General features: G+C 31.3%; 2 protein-coding genes across 14 annotated transcripts in view; both read left to right on the top strand.

Annotated features, from left to right (window-relative positions):
- Window positions 1-24,899, top strand: part of LOC129746877 (potassium voltage-gated channel protein Shaw) — a 470,858-nt gene that overhangs the window by 151,439 nt on the left and 294,520 nt on the right. The gene's annotated exons all lie outside the window — the stretch shown is intronic.
- Window positions 1-24,899, top strand: part of LOC129746878 (potassium voltage-gated channel protein Shaw-like) — a 423,808-nt gene that overhangs the window by 320,402 nt on the left and 78,507 nt on the right. For both annotated transcript variants that reach the window (XR_008737394.1, XM_055740795.1), the window contains exon 3: window positions 24,271-24,388. Coding sequence is in view for 1 of the 2 variants with exons in the window: in XM_055740795.1 (XP_055596770.1) it covers window positions 24,271-24,388 (118 nt within the window). In the remaining variant the exon portion in view is untranslated. The remainder of the gene's footprint in view (window positions 1-24,270; window positions 24,389-24,899) is intronic.

Genomic DNA, 24,899 nt, shown 5'->3' with positions numbered 1-24,899 from the left:
TCAGTTGTCAATTTTGAAACCAAATGCCCGGATTTTGCGGGTTTTTATATGAAATTGCTTTGATTTGTTCAGCTCGGCTACGTGCTAAAACAATTTTGGCAATCGAAATGTGAGCGACGTATTCCTGGCAATCCTGTAACAATTTTTGTTACCATCAAGTGCTACTAATATTTAAAGAACAAAAGGAAAGGATTCATTGCACTTGGCAAAATTAGAATTTTCTCTCATACTACTATGAACATGATCTATAGAGAATTATGATAAGACCGCTGCAAGGTTGTAGTGAATGATTAAAAAAAAAGATTACTTTGAATGAAATTCGTTAGATTTTGCACGACATTTTACGTGATCAAATCATAAACTTGATTGGTGCTCAAAAAGATATTCAAAGCGTTTCATAGCGTTTCGGACTGAGAATGAAATTGATAAAATTGAAAAAAGCTCCTTTGCAATGCTAATTCCCCCGTTTGATAACAGAACTTCAACAAATACATTCCATGAAATTATATGAAATGCTAGCAAGCAAAACTTGCAATTTTCAATCAACTGTCATTGAATTCAATTTGAAAATTTGTCTTGGAAATCATAATCTTTTACTCATATTGACAAAAAAAATCTGTAGAATGGAATAGACAAAAGTAAAACAAAAAAAAATGCATCAATAAGCTAATTTCAAAGGTCCACAAAAAAAAATTCAAAATTTATGCATTACCATATGAATTATCAATTCAATCTTTTATTTTACACTTATATTAATTAACATAAAATTCATCGGAAAAAATGACAATTATTACAAAAAAATGACAAAAATCTGTCAAATGTGATTAAAATATGTCAAAAACATGAGAAAAATCTGAAAAGTGGGTAAAAGTAAGACAAAAATATATTGAATTTTTTATTTAAATATGACAAATACGACTTAAAAATAAGACAAAGTTATGATAAAAATTGACAATAAAATTTAAATAAAAACTAGAAAGAAAGCAAAAATGTTTGAAATTCGGTTTCCTGGTGTACACGGATTTTCAAATTACGATCCAAAAGATCTTATCAATATGAGTAAAAGTCACTACAGGGTAAAAAAAAACCGAAGTGGGAGTAAAAAGTGATGAAACAAAAAAATATGTGTTCGGTAGAAAATCAGTACAAAGCTGACTTTAAAAACCATCTGAAACAAAATAATTCGCTTGAAATCTTTTTCCTCCCAAAGTACATTTTTTGATCCCATAGTGAATTTTTTCTTGACTCGTCAAGATCTTTCGAACCGTCTAATACCCATTCGTTAAAACCGGAAAACCAAATTGTCCATCCTTCGAAAATTTTACAAAACTCTGACAAAATTTTAACAAAACTCTTACAATCTAACATCTTACAAAAGGGATAAAAATATGACAGAGCGATGACTAAACAATGACAGAAATGACAAAATTTGGAATTAAAATGCAAGAAATATTACAAAACTATGTCAAAAATATTACAAATTGGACAAAAAATTAAGATGAATATGGAAAAATTATAACAAATATCATAAAATTTTAACTGAAAAAATGTGACAAAAATATTACATAACTATTACGAAATCATGACAAAACTAAAAAAAATGAGAAAAATATGACCAACAAAAAATTAAAAAAAACCTAACTAATGTGATTAAATAAGGTAGAAACAAATTTTCATTTTTTTTGTCACTCCCGTTTTGATTATACTAAAATTCCAGAAGGGGAGAAAATAAGGTTTTAGGTATTTAAAAAAAATGGATAAACTCAAATGGATACATTCAAACAATTGCAAAAGCGAAAGTCAAACTGTAGGGAATGGGAATTGTATAACCTTTTGTATTCGAGATTTTTTCAGTTTTCGATCTGAAATAACTCGATTTTTCGATGTTGTGCAAATAAGGTTGTGAGCAAGCTTTTGTGGAATTTGTTCCAATTTATTGAAAATTTGGATTTTATTATTTTCCCCTCGTGATGTTTCAACACCAAGTGACAAAAGAAAAAAAATTTCCGACCTTGATCATGACATAATATGACAAAAAGGATGAAAACATGACAAATATGGCAAAACTATAATAAGTTGACAAAACAAATTACAAATATTGTTGAAAACATGAAAAAAAAAATATATCAAAAATATGACATGTATTTAAAATACATACCACATCATTTTTTTTTTGACAAAAGCTGTTAAAAATTATAATTAAAAACTAAACAAAGTGTAAAAAAATGACATTTTTTTGTCATTTTTATTGTTCTGTGCTATTTGTTATTCTTATGTTTTTTAATTTCATAACCTTTTTATCCCAAGTTTTGTCAAATTTTTATGTTTTAGTAATGTTTTTTTGACTTGACATAATTTTATAATATTTTTGTTTCTCTTTGTCTGAATTTTTATTAAATTTTAATAATAATGTTAAATCTGCAACATATTTATGCCAAATTTTTCTGACACTTTTCATGTTTTTGTCAAGTTTCTATAAGATTTTTTATATTTTCCATTATCTGGCCGCATATTATTATAAAATAAGAAATATTCCTCATATTTAAAATTTTGTTTTTATTTTTTTTTTATATATTCACCATATTGTTTTCATTTGAACGAAAAATTTTCATTGCTTTTTTCTTATATCTTTGTTATGTTTTTGTTATCGATTTTTTCAAATTATATTGTTAGATTTGTATCAAAACTTTGTAAAATTTTTATCGTTTTCTTTTGTCATGATTTTCTATGTTTTTGTCGAAAAAATTTCATATTCTGATGACATGTTTCAAATTTTCAATTTAGTTTAATTGTCATAGTTCTGTCGGATTTCTATCATTTGATTGTCAAATGTTAATCATAGTTTTGTTATATTTTTGCATAGTTTTAACAAGTTTTTTCATATTTTTTTAGAATTTTTACACGTTTGTCTTGATTTTTTTCATATTTTTGTAAATTTTATTTCAGTGTTTTTGCAAGACAGCAAAATTCGACTTCCAGTTTTTGTGTAATTTCACTCTATACTGACATTATAGGGGTTCATCGCAATTTTTAGTAATATACAGTATTTGGAAGTTAAGCAGAAGACATCATCTTGTCTCTCAAGATGGCGTCAAATAATGAAATTCGAATTTTGTTTGTTGAGCCATTTTATCCAATACCTATATTCCATGTTGTAGAGTTATTATGCGATTTCCTGTCATTTCAAGCATATTAAAGTTTAACGGAAGCGATTATTTTGAATGTCAATATGAACATAACGAATTCAAACTTCTATCCGTTAAGTCCCTTCGCCCAATGCACGATAACATTCTTGAAATGTTTTGCAATAAGAAAATAAAAAATGATTTTTTGAAAGTGTTAGACCCTCCCCCCCCCCCCCCTTAAGTGTAATCGGTCGTGACATTTTTTTTAATTCATAATATACGCGTTTCCAATGCAAACGAAATGATTGTGCACAGTTACCTTCTGAATCCATTATTTTGAAATCGAAACGTCACCAAACGTGTTAATTTATCGAAAATTTATTATGGTTTGAGTGGTAAAAAAGATTAGATTCAGTCAAGGGTTCCATCTTAAAGATTTTTTTGCCGGTAGTTTTGTAGAAGAAACTATCATGTTTGGGAAGAATCAGGTCCAGTGATAAAAAAGCCAGAGTTTTCGTGACAAAAATCTCTTGTTTTCGCTTGTTTTGAAAGTCTTTGGTTTGAATAATTCGCATTCTATAAAAAATTTGAAAATAAGTACAAACTTCTTCGTTTAACTAGCTTATCATATATGTATGTAGATATTGAGATTGTTTGGTTTGAATCAAATTGAACAAAAATAAACAACATAAGTCTCAAATGTACTACCGTTCATAATTGTATAGAAATTGGAAGAACGCGAACTGTCACTTCGACTTTGAACATCCATAACTTTTTACTCTGATGATATTTTATGATCAAATTTTCAGCGTAAGATAGATCAACTATCACACTATTATGTCACAAAATTTGAGCTTTCTTTGTGTGGCCTGAGATACAGAAGTTCTACGAAAATTGGACTTTTTGGACTCTTACCATTCAAACTTCAATATCTCAGAAATTACGCAACACATTTTATTAAAATTTTGCGGAGTGATTGTTGAAACATTAAGTTAGCATGTCTGAAGTTTTTGAAAAATTCTATCGGTGGGATCAAAAGTTACGCGAGGGCATGAACCAAAAAATGCGATTTCTATAGAAATTTGGACGATTCATGAGAACAATATGTTTTCCATCCACAAATCAGTCAAAAAATGTCTGCCAAAAGCAATAAAGAAAAGAAAAAATAGAATAAATGATCCATTTGTGTTTTGAAGTCAGAATCTCACGATATTACTTCGAATTTTTGGTACAATTAGATTTACTGGCTGTAGAACATGAGATATGATTTCCTTATGGAAACATTCGTCCAAAATTCTATAGAAATTGCATTTTTTGGTTCATGCTTGAAATATTGTACCTCGCGTAACTTTTGATCTCTTCGCTAGAACTTTTCAAAAACTTCAGACATGCTTACTTAATGTTTCAACAATCTCTCTGCAAAATTTCAATGAAATGCGTAACGTAGTTTCTGAGATATTGCAAATCCAATGGTTAAAGCTTAGCTTAGCTTGATTGACTACTCACATCCACCTGAATCATTGAATCCGAAATGCTCCATTATAAATTTTTATAATATGATTTTCACTTACAGTTTTTTCTTTTCATTGTCAATTCATGATATCGTTGTTAGTCTATAATTTTTTTAAATAAATGCATTTCGAAAACCATGATCGCAGGCGTGGCTCAGTAGAAAAAAATCCACATCGCCAATGGTTGCTACTCCGTGATTGACCGAGGCCATCAATTTTGTACAAGGGTCAAAAGAATGGTTCTTGGGATTAAAAACTCATTCTCAATGTACAAAGTTCATGCTCTCTCTTTGAACATCAATAACGGCGCCGGCCACGTCCTAGTAGTCAATGGATAGTTAGGAAAAATAGAGAAAGGGATGAAAGACATAAATTTGCGCTTTAGGACCGAGGTCACCTCTGCATCCTAGCAAATAATTTGGGTTTGGAGTGTTGGTGAAGGGATACATCAGGGAACACTTTTGACCAGTGCGATCTAATTTGTCAGTCCTATTTTCGTATCTTGGGGAAAATTTGTTATCTGGTACAAATTGAACCTTAGATTATTACAACCCTTTTTTGTGTTTTTAATACTTTCAAATATCCCTTATCACGAGCAAACTTTCTCATGTCTAATCTTTCAATGACTGAATTGGATCAACTCACAGTAATAAAAATTATTTCGACTGTTATTTACTTAAAACCATTATTACTTCATTCGAAATATTTTGTTTCTTGATAGTTCGTGTATCAGGTAACTTGTGTTCTACACTTTTATAATTTACAGTAATACTTGCTAAACTCCTTAAAATACATCTATTCCCGAATACCCCTTAATGGGTTCTGCTTGTGTTATTAACTGTTATACCATTAACCTACAAATGTATTCCATATAAGACTTGATTAAATTATTTGATAATCGATAAACCGTGAAAACAAACTTCTTCAGTAAGAATTGAAATACTTTCATTTTTATTTCTTCTGTTAAAATCATTAAGATGAAAAAAAGAGTTAAGTGACAAATTTATAATAACATTAGCTACGACAAAATCGATTTGGAAACAGTTCTCACTACCTTAACCGCTAATCAAACACGGCTTGGACAAGTTCGATTACCGAAAACTTCGGTTTGTCAAAGTTCGTGAAACAAACGTAATTTATTTTAAATATTCCGTTGGATTAAAAAAAAAATCACTAAGTTAAATGCAAAACTTTCAAAACAGAAACGCGCAGTTCCCTAAGCTAAATTTGAATTTCTTCCTACTACGAGGCTAATATTGACGATGATCTTTCAATCTATCTGTTGATATTTTTTTGAATTTAGTCCTTTAACACGCTACTATCACAAAATGAGGTCCTACGTCAGCTCAAGAGATTCGAAATTCGGCACAGGTGATAACATATAACACAAACGACTGTGTTGAAATTCTTTCTAGTTCATAATATCATAAATTCGCGTGAACCTCTAAAATTTTATTTCCTCTAAACACTTTCTAGACTCCTAAGATTCCTATTGAAACTATTACGTTTTTTTTATAACTAATTTATTTGAAACGGCTCATACGACTATTACGTTTTAAAACTGAAAAATAATTATGAATTTATTGATCGTAAGCCTTCCTTTCTTATTTCTTAAAGCAAAAAAGATGCTGCTGTATATGTACAATATTCAAAAACTAATTGAGAACGATGAACGGTTGAATGAATGAAATCAAAATTATGTGAGACAGCGCCATCTCATTTTCAAATCTAAAATAAATCAAGTTGAATAAATGAAAAAATCTTAGTCTAATTTTTTTAACTTTCGTTCTGAAGCTTCTGGATTTGAGAACATGGATAGGTCATTATAAAAGCTTTTTCCATCTAAAAGTTGTATACAAGTTTTCGTGAAAATTTGGTGAAATATTTCTTGACGAAACCTTTTATGTGCGATTCCCGTAAATAACTCGATTCCTTTGTTGTATGATTTTATGATTAATAGTTCAATCAAAATTAATAAAAACAAACCACTCATTTCATTCAGCAGCCTTCCTTCGAATTTGGATTGTCCTTACTTCATCTGCCTGAGGTGTAGTACAAGCCTCTCAGTTATAGCACTAGTTAAAATCAATATCGTAGACACAATTGTTTCAATAAACCTACACTTTCTTCTGGTTCTCAATTTCAACCACTCGTGAATTTGCTTCAACGTATTTTCGAAGAAATTTTCAGAATTTCTTCCTCGATGCCAATGTTCAAAACTTCTTCAACTAACTCCAGAAAAAATTGTTTTCTGATGTGTAACGAGTGAAGCTTCGTGAATTGAAAAAGCTTCTTAAATAGTATGCTCAGATATAAGATGCTTTCGAAAGCTGAGCTTTTGTTTTAGCTCTACTTGCACGCAAGTTCGTATGTAGTTTGCTAGGTTTCAATTTTCTAGAGAAATATTTCACGAAACTAAAATATAGGTTATGAGTTAACAACTTTTAGAATAAACATTCTCAATAAAGAAAAATTAACATTAAAAAATGCGATTCAAGGGAAAAAATGCACTTAGCTTCGGTATAATCTGGATCACATCCTACAAGGCCCGGCTCATCTTCTAATACAGCACTCCCGTGTTGGTCCGGAGGGCTAAGTTCTAGCCCCCATCTGCCAAGCTCAAAATAAAAGCACCTTTTTATGCTATTTTTCGAGAAAAAAACTTTCTCTAGATCACAAACGGAAGAAGCACTTCACTACAATTTGATCAACAACCTTCAAGACTTTTCAAAGCCATTTTACAATTAATATTTTAAAAATTCCACCAGCGAACTATCAAATCAACCTCACTCGGGCAGTGCTGCCAATCATATTGCAAATCCAATGGTTAAAGTCCAAAAAGTCCGATTTTCGAAGAACTTCTGTATCTCAGGCCACACAAACTATAGAAAGCTCAAATTTTGTGACATAATAGTGTGATAGTTGATCTATCTTACGCAGAAAATTTAATCAAAATATAAAATGTGGAAATATAAGACTTTTGAAAAGTTTTAGAACTAATTCTGTATAGAGAAAGTTTATATTGTTTTAGAGCTTTTATCGAGGTACATAGGGGGAAGTTGTCTACTACCGGACACTTAAGGTTTTTAAGCAATAACTTCAAAAACATTTTTTTGTAAATATTGGTTCCTCTACTGATTTGAAGAGTATCAATATTATGATCACTAAACAATATTAGAAAAAAATTAATTTACAACAAATTCATGTGGTGAGGGAAATCATTTTATGTTAGTTTTCACTCATTTCCAAAAGTGTCGTCTATGGCCGGACACTACGAATTTCATCCCCAAAGTTGTCCCCAATGGCACATAAACGTAGCAAAATGACTGAAATCACTTGCTTAGGTCTTGTGAGTACGTGTTTTCCAATATTGAACATTCTATGAAGCCATTCATAAAAGTTTTTTAGACAAACCAGAATGTACATTTGTTTCGAAAAAAACTAGAGAAAAGTTCTCTATGACCGGACAGCAAAATTTAAAGTTTATCAGAGGATCAAAATAGTTTGGTTATTGAATCCGTATCTTCAGCGAACCATTTGAGGGTGCTATAGAGATAAAATAATGAAAGTTTCAAGTTGAAATCATTTATAATTTTGAATATTTTCTTGTCCGGTCATAGACAACAATATGGTGTCCGGTCATAGAGAAATCGCATTTTTTTTTATTTTCCTAATATTTTCTTTGGGCTTCCGATTTGTTATCTTACACCTGCTGAAGTCGAAAGATAACCAACCAACGATGACGTTTATGTGCAATTCACATTTGACAAACCGTAAAAACTGATCACAATATAAATGTAAAGTTTGGGCGATCCTCGCCGAACTACTAGGCGAAAGCTTTCAAAGCCTATAATTGGTTTACCTTTTCAGATTGGATTACCATATTTCTAACACCATATTAGGCTTCTATTTTCTTTATTTTCATGGTGTTAAAACATTTTTAGGATATTGCGTTTTCGAAAAATCAATGTTGTCCGGCCATAGGAGGTGTCCGGTCATAGACGACTTCCCCCTACATATTTTACCACATTGTTGCATAACATGTGCACCTCAGTTAAAATTTGACTTAATTTTAAAACCAACCATAGATATGCTGCATGTCAAGATTCAACTGAACATTGATTGTTTCTTCGCAAAGATTAGAACATTCAAAATAGAGTTGAAAATTATCGGCAAAAATGTGAATTTTGCAATGATTTAAAATATTTGGTAGGTCATTGATATACAATGTGAAAAAAATGAACCCAGTATTGAACCTTTGGGCACACCTGATGTAATTGGCGAGAGTGATGAGTACAGTTGGTTATAAAAAATGACTGGAATCGATCAGATAGATATATTCTTTTTAAATTTAATCGCAGAAATTAAAACCCCCAAATTATTTGATAACCTTTTGAGTGTAGAACTTTGCTTTGAAAAAATCCAATTAAATAAGAATGGCCGATCAACGTCGACTCATCAACTTCAATGCTTCTGTCATCAAACACGCTTATCATTGCGGCTTTAATGCTGTGATTTTTACGGTATCTAGATTGAGAATCACTAATCAGCTTATTTTCGATTAGATAACTTCTGATTAGTTTCTTTAAAACTTTTTCAAAAACTAATTGATTGGACGGGAACTAATTGGACGCCAGATTTCAATAGTATTCAATGTTGCCTCATTTTTTTAATTGGAAAGGTTTTCGATTTTTTCCAACTACTTGGATATTTATTCGTTGTTATAATTTTATTGAGAAGATAGGTTAAAGGTTGTATGATGCTAAGCAATTTTTTGTTTTGATCAATATCAAAGGAATATCTTCCAACCCAACAGCATTCGAATCTATTTTAGAAACACTTAAAATGACATCTTTTCGTGAATGATATGAAAAACAATTCCAACTTGATTGTAAGCCCATCAAATCAATGTTGTCATTAGGATTAAAAGAATTTTAAGAAGTTTCGTTCATCTCTTCGGCTGAAAAATTGTTAAAAGGTTGTTCAGTAGATTTGCTTATTTAATTGAGATTTCCTTAATCTTTGCCACAGAATTTTTAAGGATAGTTTTGAATCAAGAAATCTTTCATAGGATCTTTTCTTTGCAGTTTTTACAAGAATACTAACTCTTGAATAGATAATGAGTAATTTTGTAAAGTTTGAAATGCTCATTACTACGAGATATTTTCCACTGATTGAATGCTCAATTTCTGTTTACAATAACTTGGGCAATAGAAACGCCAAAGCATGAGTAATGACCTCGAGAGGAAGAAAATTTTCTTGGAGGATATTTCAAAAAGGTTGTTCAAAGTCAGATTGAGGTAATCTGTTTAAAAAATTGTGTAGTCAACATGAAAAATTAATCCCAATCAATTCAATAAACTTCCCTGTTCAGAAGATGTATATTAGTTCTGTTGTAGTCTCTGAAGAAATGGTATTACTATATTTATATTTTAAGAAGCGAATATGAGGTCATGACAAGATAATGCTGGAAAATCGATTTGATTTAATCTATAACTACTTGAATAGTCAGTGGTGGTTATAAGGTCCAGTTAGGAACATCCATTACTATGAAAGAATGAGGGTTCGATTCCCAAACTGGTGGCATAATGTAAGGTTAGAATGTATCAAATATTTCTAGTTTTTATAGATTGTTTGTCCAAAAAATTTGTATTGAAATCGCCAAGTAAAAAGATTTTTTTATACCGCGATTAATAATCAGGAAAAAATGCTGTGAAATAAGTCTGAACAATCATTATAAAGAGGGTTACAGAATTCCCCAATCAAAAACATTTAAGATCCAGAATATATTTTAAGTAGTATGCACTCAGTAGGTGTTTGATTAACAGCATCTTTTGATTAAGTACAACGTAGGCTTGCATTAATAATTTAATTTTTTTAGCATAAAATAGAATGAAAACTTGCAATCGAAATCAACTGGATATCGTTTGCATACCTATCTTGCAGCAGTTTTTTTTTTAAATTATCTCCCTCTTGAACTTCTCTGTTCCTGCTGCCCCTAACGTGTGCAAACATTTTTTCCTTGTCGTTCTGATTTCAGCTGCAGAGCCACCGGCATATTTTTTTTGCTTGGAAAAGATTCAAAATACCTACCATTGTCCCGCGAGTTGAAAATTGTGATGCCAAAAGAAATATCCATTAAAAAATAAAATCAAATCCTGCGGGAACAGAGCCAAAACATAGCTTCTAGCGTTGAACAAAATAAATCTGTTTGGAAATAAGTGATCTTTTTTCACGGAAAAACTGCACATGTTGTTTTAGGGATTTTTGTCTGTATTTTGGAGGCTTTTTTATGTTTTTAGACGCATTTTACTTAATAAAGTAAGTCTTCCACGTCTTCACTTTAAGATTTAAAACGAACAAAAACACAATACATACACACGTTTTAAACTATCTTAACCTACTACAAATATTCACAAAAATTTAAACAAATCTATGTCTTTTAAGAATTGGATTATTTTGTCTTCTTGTTGTTTTTCAGGATGATGATGTCTTTCGGAGACTTTGTGCTATAAATTTTCGTCTTAAAATCACTAAAGTCATCGTTGAATTTCACCATCAGCTCTTTCTCCTAAAGTTTGAATGAAGAAAAGTCAAAACCGATTAATTGAGCGAATCAATCAACCCTGCCGGAAAAGGTCGATTTTGCTTCATTTTTTCCCCAGCCTTTACCAATTTAAAATTAACTACACTGTAAAGATTTCCTCGCTTTCAGAAGCATCAAGGGAAAGGAAATCCTAGCGGGTTTGTAATTCTTTCCTTTTCACATTCTTGGTATACGGCAGTTAATCCTTTCGGGAATTCTATCCCAAAATCTGTGGAACGCTTCGCGACAAAAATTGGCTCTTTTTTCCTTTTAATTAATCTCCATTTTACGCATGGTTACACCAAGGGTTCGGTGCAGTTAATGGTAAAACCGTTAACGCTGTCGTTAAAAACATAATGAAGATGGAAAATTTCTTACGAAAGAATGCGTAACAATTTCCTACAAAAAATAAATGTTATGTTATGATCTTCAAAAAAATGCACAAAAAATTGAAAATTCTTTTAGATTAAATGAAAAAAATGGAATCAATTTTCATTGTTTAATTTTAAAATGATTAAATGACCCTAAATTTTCAAAAAACAAAATACAAAAAGCTTTCAGTAATTTATCAAAACTTGAATTGTGTTTTGCTCCAGAATGTACTACAACATGTTTGCCCAACTTTGAAATATTTGATTCATGTTGACGGCTTTGAAGTTGTTCGAAATTGGTATTCTAATATTATGCCATAAACCGACTGAGGCAAATCTCGCCTCTGTCCGTAAGCTAATTCCGGGGCAGAATTCGTCAACCTTTTCCATTCATTGCTCGTTGCCCCGTGCGCTGAATGGGGAAAACTTGTGATTATGTACCTCTGGCACCGGTGGCATGCTTTCATACGCTTTGGATGGATGGATGGAATTCTCACAAAGCCTCAATGGAATGATGGATTGTTTGCCCCCTGAAGGCAACTCGAAGATTGATTACCCCGACATTGGCCGATTGTCTATCTCGATCGGTGTTTGAGTGCTCTCTTTTCCGAAATTCCTAGGATTGTTTAAATCTGTCAACTTGAAATCCGGAGATAAATTACAGCTTCCAGGGTAGGGAAAGTGGAGGACAGAATTGTTTTTTTTTCTGATTGTTTTAATCCGATAAAATTTAAATTTGGTTCTTAAAAAACAAAGAAAATGGGACCCTTCTTCTTTTTAATTGAGACTGGAGTAAGCGACAAGGGTGAAGTGTTCGATATAGGATTAATTGCAGACAAAATACGAGATTTTCGCTTTTTAACTTACCACGAATGTGCTACTCTTAGAAGCACAAATCAATTTTTTTAATTTTATAGCAAAACTTTTATCTAAAAAATTGTTCACAAATCTTTCGGTAACTCAACGACATTCAATCAGTTCAATTTGGTCCAGCGAGTTTTGAAATATCAAATGCCGAATTTTGATGTTTCTAAGCTCAGATTTTTTACGATCCTAAATTTGTGAATTCAAAGATTATTTTTCAATTTTTTCAGCTTTTTTTAATGAAAAAATATTTATTTTTTTCCATCTCCTCGATTTTATTCATTTTGTCATACAATGAGAGGAAAATTCATTCAATTGCTGACGACAACTTTATGTCATGCGATAGTTTCAATTTGCTTTCCGCTTCAATTCTGCCGTCCTTCCTTATCGATTGGCCACTAGTCTTCACATTTCACTCCCCGTTAAAAAAATATGGAAGGTTTCGGATGAAAAAAAAAAAATGGATTTCCATGCTAAGGTAGCTGCATTAAAAAATTACAAGGATTTTTTATCTTTTGGACACGAAATTAATTTTTAAATTTTTTTCATAATATTTCTTTTTCCGTCTAGCAAATTTTCTGAACATGAAAGGTTTGGGAAAAATTATTCCTTCCAAAAAAAGCGAGCAAAAAACAATCAGATACCCAAAACTTGAAACATCATCATGGAAAGCATAAAAAAAAGAGAAATCAAAATAACCACAACCGGTGAAAGTTGAAAATTCACGCGATGCAATTTGTCGAAGTGCACTACAGACAATGCTCCAAAAACTAATATACATATAGATTTGCTTCTTTTCGCTTTTATTCGAATCGACATGTTTCGTGACCGAAGGTACTCTGGGTTTTTTTTTCACTGAAACTTTTTTGGAATCAAAATGCATAACTGGTTGACGTTAAATTGAAGCTTCCAATTGTTGCATCCATTCAGGATTTCTAGCACATGTTTTGGTAAATGTTTTTCAGCGAACTGCCTTAGCATTGACATTTGAAATATCGTTGAACTATTCAATTCTCACTTCATTTGAAAAAAAAAAACAATGAAGAAAATCTAAAAATGACAAAAATGACAAAAATGACAAAAATGACAAAAATGACAAAAATGACAAAAATGACAAAAATGACAAAAATGACAAAAATGACAAAAATGACAAAAATGACAAAAATGACAAAAATGACAAAAATGACAAAAATGACAAAAATGACAAAAATGACAAAAATGACAAAAATGACAAAAATGACAAAAATGACAAAAATGACAAAAATGACAAAAATGACAAAAATGACAAAAATGACAAAAATGACAAAAATGACAAAAATGACAAAAATGACAAAAATGACAAAAATGACAAAAATGACAAAAATGACAAAAATGACAAAAATGACAAAAATGACAAAAATGACAAAAATGACAAAAATGACAAAAATGACAAAAATGACAAAAATGACAAAAATGACAAAAATGACAAAAATGACAAAAATGACAAAAATGACAAAAATGACAAAAATGACAAAAATGACAAAAATGACAAAAATGACAAAAATGACAAAAATGACAAAAATGACAAAAATGACAAAAATGACAAAAATGACAAAAATGACAAAAATGACAAAAATGACAAAAATGACAAAAATGACAAAAATGACAAAAATGACAAAAATGACAAAAATGACAAAAATGACAAAAATGACAAAAATGACAAAAATGACAAAAATGACAAAAATGACAAAAATGACAAAAATGACAAAAATGACAAAAATGACAAAAATGACAAAAATGACAAAAATGACAAAAATGACAAAAATGACAAAAATGACAAAAATGACAAAAATGACAAAAATTACAAAAATGACAAAAATGACAAAAATGACAAAAATCACAAAAATGATAAAAATGACAAAAATGACAAAAATGACAAAAATGACGAAAATGACAAAAATGACAAAAATGACAAAAATGACAAAATGACAAAAATGACAAAAATGACAAAAATGACAAAAATGACAAAAATGACAAAAATGACAAAAATGACAAAAATGACAAAAATGACAAAAATGACAAAAATGACAAAAATGACAAAAATGACAAAAATGACAAAAATGACAAAAATGACATTAATGACAAAAATGACAAAAATGACAAAAATGACAAAAATGACAAAAATGACAAAAATGACAAAAATGACAAAAATGACAAAAATGACAAAAATGACAAAAATGACAAAAATGACAAAAATGACAAAAATGACAAAAATGACAAAAATGACAAAAATGACAAAAATGACAAAAATGACAAAAATGACAAAAATGACAAAAAATGACAAAAATGACAAAAATGACAAAAATGACAAAAATGACAAAAATGACAAAAATGACAAAAATGACAAAAATGACAAAAATGACAAAAATGACAAAAATGACAAAAATGACAAAAATGACAAAAATGACAAAAATGACAAAAATGACAAAAATGACAAAAATGACAAAAATGACAAAAATGACAAAAATGACAAAAATGACAAAAATGACAAAAATGACAAAAATGACAAAAATGACAAAAATGACAAAAATGACAAAAATGACAAAAATGACAAAAATGACAAAAATGACAAAAATGACAAAAATGACAAAAATGACAAAAATGACAAAAATGACAAAAATGACAAAAATGACAAAAATGACAAAAATGACAAAAATGACAAAAATGACAAAAATGACAAAAATGACAAAAATGACAAAAATGACAAAAATGACAAAAATGACAAAAATGACAAAAATGACAAAAATGACAAAAATGACAAAAATGACAAAAATGACAAAAATGACAAAAATGACAAAAATGACAAAAATGACAAAAATGACAAAAATGACAAAAATGACAAAAATGACAAAAATGACAAAAATGACAAAAATGTCAAAAATGACAAAAATGACAAAAATGACAAAAATAACAAAAATGACAAAAATGACAAAAATGACAAAAATGACAAAAATGACAAAAATGACAAAAATGACAAAAATGACAAAAATGACAAAAATGACAAAAATGACAAAAATGACAAAAATGACAAAAATGACAAAAATGACAAAAATGACAAAAATGACAAAAATGACAAAAATGACAAAAATGACAAAAATGACAAAAATGACAAAAATGACAAAAATGACAAAAATGACAAAAATGACAAAAATGACAAAAATGACAAAAATGACAAAAATGACAAAAATGACAAAAATGACAAAAATGACAAAAATGACAAAAATGACAAAAATGACAAAAATGCGAAAATGACAAAAATGACAAAAATGACAAAAATGACAAAAATGACAAAAATGACAAAAATGACAAAAATGACAAAAATGACAAAAATGACAAAAATGACAAAAATGACAAAAATGACAAAAATGACAAAAATGACAAAAATGACAAAAATGACAAAAATGACAAAAATGACAAAAATGACAAAAATGACAAAAATGACAAAAATGACAAAAATGACAAAAATGACAAAAATGACAAAAATGACAAAAATGACAAAAATGACGAAAATGACAAAAATGACAAAAATGAAAAAAAATGATAAAAATGACAAAAATGACAAAAATGACAAAAATGACAAAAATGACAAAAATGACAAAATGACAAAAATGACAAAAATGACAAAAATGACAAAAATGACAAAAATGACAAAAATGACAAAAATGACAAAAATGACAAAAATGACAAAAATGACAAAAATGACAAAAATGACAAAAATGACAAAAATGACAAAAATGACAAAAATGACAAAAATGACAAAAATGACAAAAATGACAAAAATGACAAAAATGACAAAAATGACAAAAATGACAAAAATGACAAAAATGACAAAAATGACAAAAATGACAAAAATGACAAAAATGACAAAAATGACAAAAATGACAAAAATGACAAACATGACAAAAATGACAAAAATGACAAAAATGACAAAAAAGACAAAAATGACAAAAATGACAAAAATGACCAAAATGACCAAAATGACCAAAATGACAAAAATGACAAAAAATTACAAAAATTAAAAAGCTTTTCGGAACAGATATTGAATGTAAAAGTGGTTCTCCCCATGTTGTGGAAAGATTATTCGTTGAAGTTTTTCATTAGCTGGAATCCTGTAAAATAATCAACGTTGAAGAAAATAACGTCAAACAGTTATTTCTGTTTGTCATCGATCGTTCATTTTGACACTCTGAGCTTTTCAATTTAAGTACGCAAACAGCACAATGTAAGGATCTAAGTAATTTTTTCAACCTCCTGAACCGTAAAAATCTCATTTATTTCCTTCATATTTTCAATTTTCACTTGAGTAATTTATATTAAAAAGTATTAAAATCTTCGTTGCCTTAAAACAAAATAACCCTACTTGTTATTTTATTTTGAACTAACTGACCAGGTGAGCTTCGCTACAACTTCCAAAAATAAATGAAATTTTAGAGAAAAATATTTAAATTTAAATTTTTATTTTGGACATCATTCGAAACTTTTTTTTATTTTTTTCTTCATGATGATTTCAAGCAGGGCATTTTAAAAGCAAAGTTGTTTGATGTAATCCCTGGACCCAAAAATTGCCATAGTTACTATAAAATATCAAATTTTGTGATAGTTCAGAAGCAATTGTGTGCTGCAACTGGAGTTTCGGATTGCATTCCAAAGATGATTCAATTTTATTTTCTGAAACGTCGTTTTCCACAATCTGCAATTGTTGCTCTGTTTTTAAAAGCCTATTTCCCCACTGGAAGAAAGGAGGGGTACCAAACATTCTTAGAAATACTACACGACTACACGTACCCAAACACATGCCCAATTTGGTACAATTAGCTTGATCAGTTCTCGAGCTACGCAAACATTTGTCTTTGATTTGGAAGACCCCCTCCTTTTAGTGAGAGGGAGGGGTCTCAAACCATAAAGGAAATCTTCTCCAACCTCAAAACTACCCACCTGCGAAATTTAAAGCAAATCGGTTCAGTAGTTTTCGAGTCTATAGAGAACAGACAGACAGGCAGACATATATCCGTTTTTAAATTTATAAGATAAAAAAAATCCCTCAAAGACTATGAACATTATTAACCAGAACGTGATGATCGCTGAGATGAAGGTCAATGATTCATCTTCTTATATATACAGTATAAACCCATAAACCCATAAACCCATACCCATAATAAATATGAAAATCTGCCATCATGTTTCAAAAACACTTTTCTCAATATCAATATGACTTTAATGGTAAATGGCAAATTTTCAACGAGTGGGCCTAAAACTCAAAAAGAGATAAGTTCGCGGACCAAACAAAATTAAAAGAAAACAAAAAATACAGATTTATCAACGCGCTATCAAAATTGATAAGTTTTTGAATATGCATTCATAAATAATATCTGTTATTTGCATGTTTAAAACAAAATCTTTTCCATCGATTTAAAGTTTTATTGCCCATCTATAAAAAGGTAAATTGTCCTTGTGATATACGTCAAGTAGTTCTATTTTTATTTCGTGGGATTTAAAACCTTCGTGGTTTATTCATCCCATAAATGTCAAATAGTGTGAATACATTGGACAGTAAGTCAATTTCATTATCTCCACCAAATAATTCTTTATATCTCAATCTTCGTTTGGTGCAAAACTCAAATTATATATTTTTTTATCAAAACCTTTTCCTCTAAGCGCCTCATCAAAAATTTTGATGGGTAAATGAAGTTACTCGTATAAGAACACAACGATTAGCTCATTCTTCATCAAATAAGACAGAAATAGCTTTGAGCGCTCAAGTCGCTGCTTCTCTCTTGGCTTTGATGATGCTTTTAAGTCATCATTGACCAATGGTTGCATGGAAGAATTCGAGATATTCGCTTCTTTATCCAGCCTCTGATCTTACTGTATTCCGCTCCATCTTGATCAATTTTATCATTTTTAAAATGCGTGCAGACCGTGGCCTTCCACTATCCAGCTTCCATGGCAATTCTCCATCAAGGAGAAAACGCGTCGCTTAATGGCATGAGCGATTTTTGTTCGAGAAGCCATCGCAGCATATGAAAGCAGCTTCTTCCATACAAAAACTAATTTCGTCATTTCTTCTTCATAATTGACTTCTTTGAGATGATGAAGGACTGCTTTAAAACAACACAGTATTTTTCATTGGATCTCAGCTCCGGAAAGAAATCAAGGAATCATTTGAATAGCGGAAAAAATGAGAAAAGAAGTTAAAATGATGCAGACGACCACGTTACAGCTTATTTTGAATTTTCAACATACTAAACAATTCAAACTAAATAACAACTAAGTAGCTATTTGAACGATTCCAAAATAGTTTTTGTGATGAAAATCGGATCAGTAGTTTTGCAAATGGAGTCAAATCTGTAAACCGTATTCTTGCTAAATGTGTTTTTTAAACCAGTACATAGTTTGCTTAAATCATGCTAAATGCAAAAATATTAAACTTATGAATAATTCTTGATGAACTTACGGATTCCGATGCTTCACAGAGTTGTTTATCCGGAACAGTAATTCCCCTTTGGCACCAAAAGATCCGCTTGATTACCGGAACAAAACCAAAACACTTTGTTCTAGTTTGCTGCTGATGATAAATACGGTGCAAATGTTTGTATCATCACACGGTCAAGCCGAATAACTAAAGGCGAATCTCAATTCTAACTGCATAGTAAAAGAATCGTATAGTATGTCGTCTGAAGTCAGTTTAAATCGGATATGATCCAGATGGCCACAAATCAGATGAGAATTAAGTAATATTGACGAATGAGAGAACTGGAAAAGATTGCCGGTGGCAACGATTTAAAGGATATGAGATCAAAATCATGCGCTCACTTGCATTCTTCCGAAAAGAACGAATGAGGTTTTGGATAGCGCGCAATTTGTGTAGTTTTTGTCACTTAAGAAAGAAATTAAATTTATTTATGAATATCACCTCCTTTTTGGTAGGTAAATGCTGTTCTTTCAACTTTCATACGATCTTTCTAAAATGTATAAGGAACGTAGATATATCCAAACAGCATAACAATATAGCTACGAAAATATTCGCTTGGTGCGACAATAGCTATCGCTAAATACACTGTAATGACTAGATGGACGAAACATGAAGATATCTTTGTTCTATCAATGAATCCTACGTTTTTACATTTTTTTTATTAATCTTTTAAAAATTCATCAAAAAATGCAAAAAATTTTGGAAAATAGTATGTTCCATGGTTAAAAAGTCTTTAATAAATATTATTATTATTGTAATTGTAAAAAAAGTTTTGGCCAAAACTTCTTATGAAGTCGCTCCCCAAGTAACAATTTTAGCTTTATTATGGTCAGCAAAATTTCGTTTGGACTATAGCATTAATCTTCATAAAAAGCTAAAGCGCACTCTATAACATCACCTGGACTCTAATAAAGCCAAAATTAGGCTATTTGGCCCTACCCTAGAAACGTCATCATGACATATCTTTGTTGGTCATCAATTCTGGTCACCAAAGCTTTTAAAAAGCTATTATAAAACATGTTAGGAATTTTTGTTTTTTTCGACTCTGTGAGTTCTCGGAGTTTTATTTTTTTTTCCAGCAACCATAATGGTTGATGAATGATGATTGCATTATTGAGATATTTATGATCTGGTAAAATTAATAGCCAAAATACCAATGTTTTAACCATATTATGAGCCTCTTTTGTACTGCCAGTCAAGATTTTAGGTAAAATGTGTATGAAATAGTATCTTAAAATAAATGCGCCTCGTCAAATCTGATGGTCAATCATGATGGAATTGATGGAAAATGGGCTTGAAAAAATATTTTCCAATGCTTGCATTGTGAATCCATCAACATGGCGTCATTTTGTGCCCTTCGATTTTGCAACCAACATGGCGTGAGTCAATTCATAGTTTTATTATGGTTTAATGATGACCCCAAAAAAAGCTACGATTTGACGTTTCTCTCGCAAGCCAATCAATTACACGCTTAGGATGAGTTCCTAATTTCTGAGTTGTTAATTCTTAGTACAGTAAATGAGGACATACATTTTAAATAAAAATGGATTGGTTGTTAATCACCCGTGGAATAAATCATGAGTTGAAGTCAAATTTCGTTGTCTGACGTCATCTTGAAATCCAAGATGGCGGCTTTCGCTGATCGTTCAAATGTTGTAAATGACTTAAAATCGCATGAAATCCCATCAATATTGGTATTGGGTGAAAGGGCTAAACGATTAGAAGTCGAATTTCGCTATCAGGCGCCATCTTGAAATCCAAGATGGCGGCATCCGCTGAACTTTTAATGCTGTAAATGACCAAAAGTCGCATTAAACAACCACTATATGGGTATTGGTTGAAAGGGCTAAACTAGAAGAAGCCGATTCTTCTCTTTTCGACGCCATCTTGAAATCCAAGATGGCGTCTTCCGCTGAACTTTGAAATGCTGTTAGTCACTGAGAATCGCATGGAAGGCCCACAATATTGGTATTTGGTGAAAGGGCTAAACTACAAGAAGTCGAATTTCGCTATCGGACGTCAACTTGAAATCCAAGATGGCAGCTTCCACTGAACTTTAAAATGCTGTTAATCACTGAAAATCACATGAAACTTCCACAAAATGGGTATAAGTTGAAAAGGATCAACGAGTAGAATACAAATTTCGCAATTAGGCGTCATCTTGAAATCCAAGATTGCGGCTTCCACTGAACTATAAAATGATTGAAATCATTGAAAGTCACTAGAAATTCCCACAATATGGTCATTGGGTAAAATGGCTTAATCAGTTTAAGTGGAATTTCTCTATCAGACCCTCTTGAAATTCAAGATGGCGACTTTCGCTGAACCTTAAAATGCTGTAAATAACTAAAAAACCGCATGAAACACCCACAATATGGGTATTGGCTAAAAGGGCTAACCTAGAAGAAGTCAAATTTTGCTATCAGGTGCATCTCAAAATCCAAGATGGCGGCTTTCACTGAACTTTAAAATGTTGTTAAACACTGAAAATCGCATGAAACTCCCACAATATAGGCATTGTGTGAAAGGACCAAACGAGTAGAAGTCGAAGTTTTCTATCAAACGACATCTTGAAATCCAAGATGGCGGCTTCCACTATTTATGTCATTGTATTATGTCTATCATGCTAATATGTCTAAATTGTATTGGTCCTATTAAAGCGAAAACTATAAGGTTATGTTGTTTCTGTTATTTGTTTGATTTAGGGACATGTGCCAAAATCGGATGTTTCCAAAATCGAATGTTGCCAAAAACGCTCGGGGTCTGTATTGTGGTTGCTTTGTGCGATTTTGGGTGACTTACAGCATTTCAGAGTAAAGCGGAAAGAGAAAATCGACTACTACTCGTTTAGCCCTTTTACCCAATACCAATATTGTTGAGGTTTCATACGATTATAAGTCATATACAACATTTTAAAGTTCAGTGGGAACCACCATCTTGAATTCGGATGGCGTCAAATAACGAACTTCGACTTTTACTGGTTCATTTCTTTCAACTAATACCCATATTGTAAGGGTTTGAGGCGATTTTCAGTCATTTACAGTATTTTCAAGTTGAGTGGTAGCCGCCATCTTGGAATTTAAGATGGCGACGGACAACGAAATTCGACTTCTACTCGTTTATTACTTTCACATAATAACAATTTTAATAAGGTTTCATGATATTTTCAGTTATTTACAACTTTGAAAATAAAAGCGGAAGCCGCCATCTTGTACTAATGATGGCGTCAAGCAACAAATTTTGTTCCTCCTATTTGAACTCTTTCACTCAATACTCATATTGTAGAGTTATTCATTCCACTTCCGGTAATTCGAAGTTTTCATAGATTTTTATAATTTTTCATTATTTTAACTCAAAATCAACACACAGAACTTATCAAAAATGTGTAAAAATGGGAATTCTAATTCAAATATGTGCTATCTAATCTGAGCGTGTCCTGATTTGACATCTTGATCGAGAACTGTCACTAAGTTTTATGGCGGTTTAATAATCAGGCACTGAGTGCTATTATAGAACATGCAAAAGAAAGCTTGGAGCAAACTTCTAAGTTTGTGTTTTATTATAGTTTAAACAAAGCATTCCTAACTCTTTCTAAATAACTAAAACAGTATGTTTAATGGAAGATTTATGAGCGTATTCAAAACTATCTAAAAACAGATGGTCGATTCAAGAATATAAGCATTTTGCATGACCATAATAAAACCATCATAAAACGAGCTGCACAAAAAAAGCCATAATAAAACCATAATAAAACATCAAAATGCTAGTTAGCTTGATCTGTGTTACTTGGGTCCTTAGTTTCCTTTTCTAAGTATAGAGATTCCGTCTAAAACTCTTCTCCTTACCACTAATTAAACGACCATTTGGACCTCAAATCTTTTTCTGTTGGTTCTTAGAGCTGCGTAATAATGTTTAATCACATGCATCAGAGATGCAGTTCTACTATTAGTTGGTTTCAAACGTCCCAGTGTTTTTTTTCTGAAGTTTGCGCGAAATAAATTTGCAACATTCCTCTTAACTTTCAAATTACATAAAAAAAATACAATGTGAACTATACGCTTTCAGCAACCTTTATGCAAATTTACAAGCAAAATGCTCAATGATTGATAGGCGCTTGCATTCGTCGCCTCATTTTTTCACCTAAAGTGATCGTCTGGTCAAGAAAACGGAAAAGGTAAACCACGAAACGACAGGAGATTTCCCTCTTGGAGCAGAATTTCGAAGTTTTACAAGTAACTTGGTTTAATTAATATCCGAAGCTTATTTGATGAAAAACCGTCGGTATCATTCTTATTAGATCAATGCAACGGGTTAAAATGCGCTGATGTAAGTAGAGCCATTACGGCAAAATGATGTTCCAGTATAATAGCTATGCTTATTGTTCTACTAGGTAGGAGTATATCGAATATCACTCACAAACCGTTTTCGCTAGATTATTTCTTTAAAAAAAAAACTTATTTTACACGGTTTTCAACGATTTTTTTAAAACAATTTTCTCGAAATACGACGGTTTTCTAACCTGTCCAATACAAATCCTAGACCATGGATGGCCCAAAATTTTCACCTGAATTGCCTTATTGTTAAGCTACCGAAAGGCAGAAACTGAATTCAATAATAAGGTTTTTGAAATGGATGAATGTATGCCAACATCTTTTTCCTTTAATGTATCTACATTAAGAGTTCACAGGCGGATCTATAATGCGAATTTTTTTGTAAAGAGATAAGTACCTACTATTTCTGCTGTCCAGTAGCTTCAAAATAAGTCATTATAGGTGAAAATCCTAGCTACCCATGTCCTAGACATTCCCGCATTTTTCCAAACCATTCCTGAGTGGTCATTTGGCTCAAAAAAAGATGTTCAACAGAATCACGAACAGGAATGGCTACTGGGGGACCCTACGGAAGTTCCGGAACAACTGTAGCAGTAAACAATATCCAAAACAAGTCTTTGAGCTTCCTGATTTCATTTAGATCACCCAATTTACCTGCCTAAGTTGGCCACTTTTCTTATTTTACACTCATACAACAATCGTGTAAAAAAATCCATTGTAGTTTAGCAAAGTATTTGGGTGAATTTAAATTTAACGAAGATTTATTCATTTCCGATAAGAAATTTCCTGATACTTTCAAGATAGAAACAGGATCATCTGCTGTTTTCAATTCAGCTACTTGTGTAGCTTTTTTTTCGAAACTCATGAGCTCGCACCAACCAATCGTATTGGAAACAAATTTCATGTCGAAACCCTTTTTCTGTTCTGAAAACCGATACCGATTTATCAATTCTTTCCATTTTTTTTCGCAGGACGGGCAAGCTCCATTACCCAACCGATGTCTGTGGACCACTGTTTGAGGAGGAGCTCTCGTTTTGGGGCTTGGACTCCAACCAGGTAGAGCCGTGCTGCTGGATGACGTACACCCAGGTGAGTAAAGTTTATCAATGGTGGCTTCCTAGGCCTACACATATCCTAGTTTACCTTTTTCTCGATTTGGATTTTTTCTTTTTTTGTTTGTATAAGTGCTGTTCTTTGATACCATTCATACTACGGTAATAAATTAAAAATTGGCAGAAGCCTTTATCAATTGCGATAAAAGTTTTCGCAATGTTAACATGAGTTTTTCACAGGCTGACACAAACTAAGCACTTTTTTAGTAAAACGCTCACATGAATTTTTTTTAAACAAAGCAGAAAAACCAATTTCTTTGGAAATGTTTCTGGAATTTTTCAAATCCTTGAATCAAATGTTATGTCATTTTCGCCACTGAGCATTTCTACTTTTCATTGAGATATTTTCAATTTGCAAACAACCCATTTCCCAACCTAGAAAATGGCAGAGAACATTCTCTCCAGTTTCCGTTCAAGAATTTCCTACCACAGAACGACATCTTTCGACTAGCTTACGCGAGAGCTTGCCGGTGTCGTCATTTGGCTCA

Source organism: Uranotaenia lowii, chromosome 2, assembly GCF_029784155.1.
Source record: "Uranotaenia lowii strain MFRU-FL chromosome 2, ASM2978415v1, whole genome shotgun sequence".
In the NCBI taxonomy this organism is placed as follows: Eukaryota; Metazoa; Arthropoda; class Insecta; order Diptera; family Culicidae; genus Uranotaenia; species Uranotaenia lowii.
Note: the sequence above shows the minus strand (reverse complement) of the source record. Positions and strands in the feature narration are given on the sequence as shown.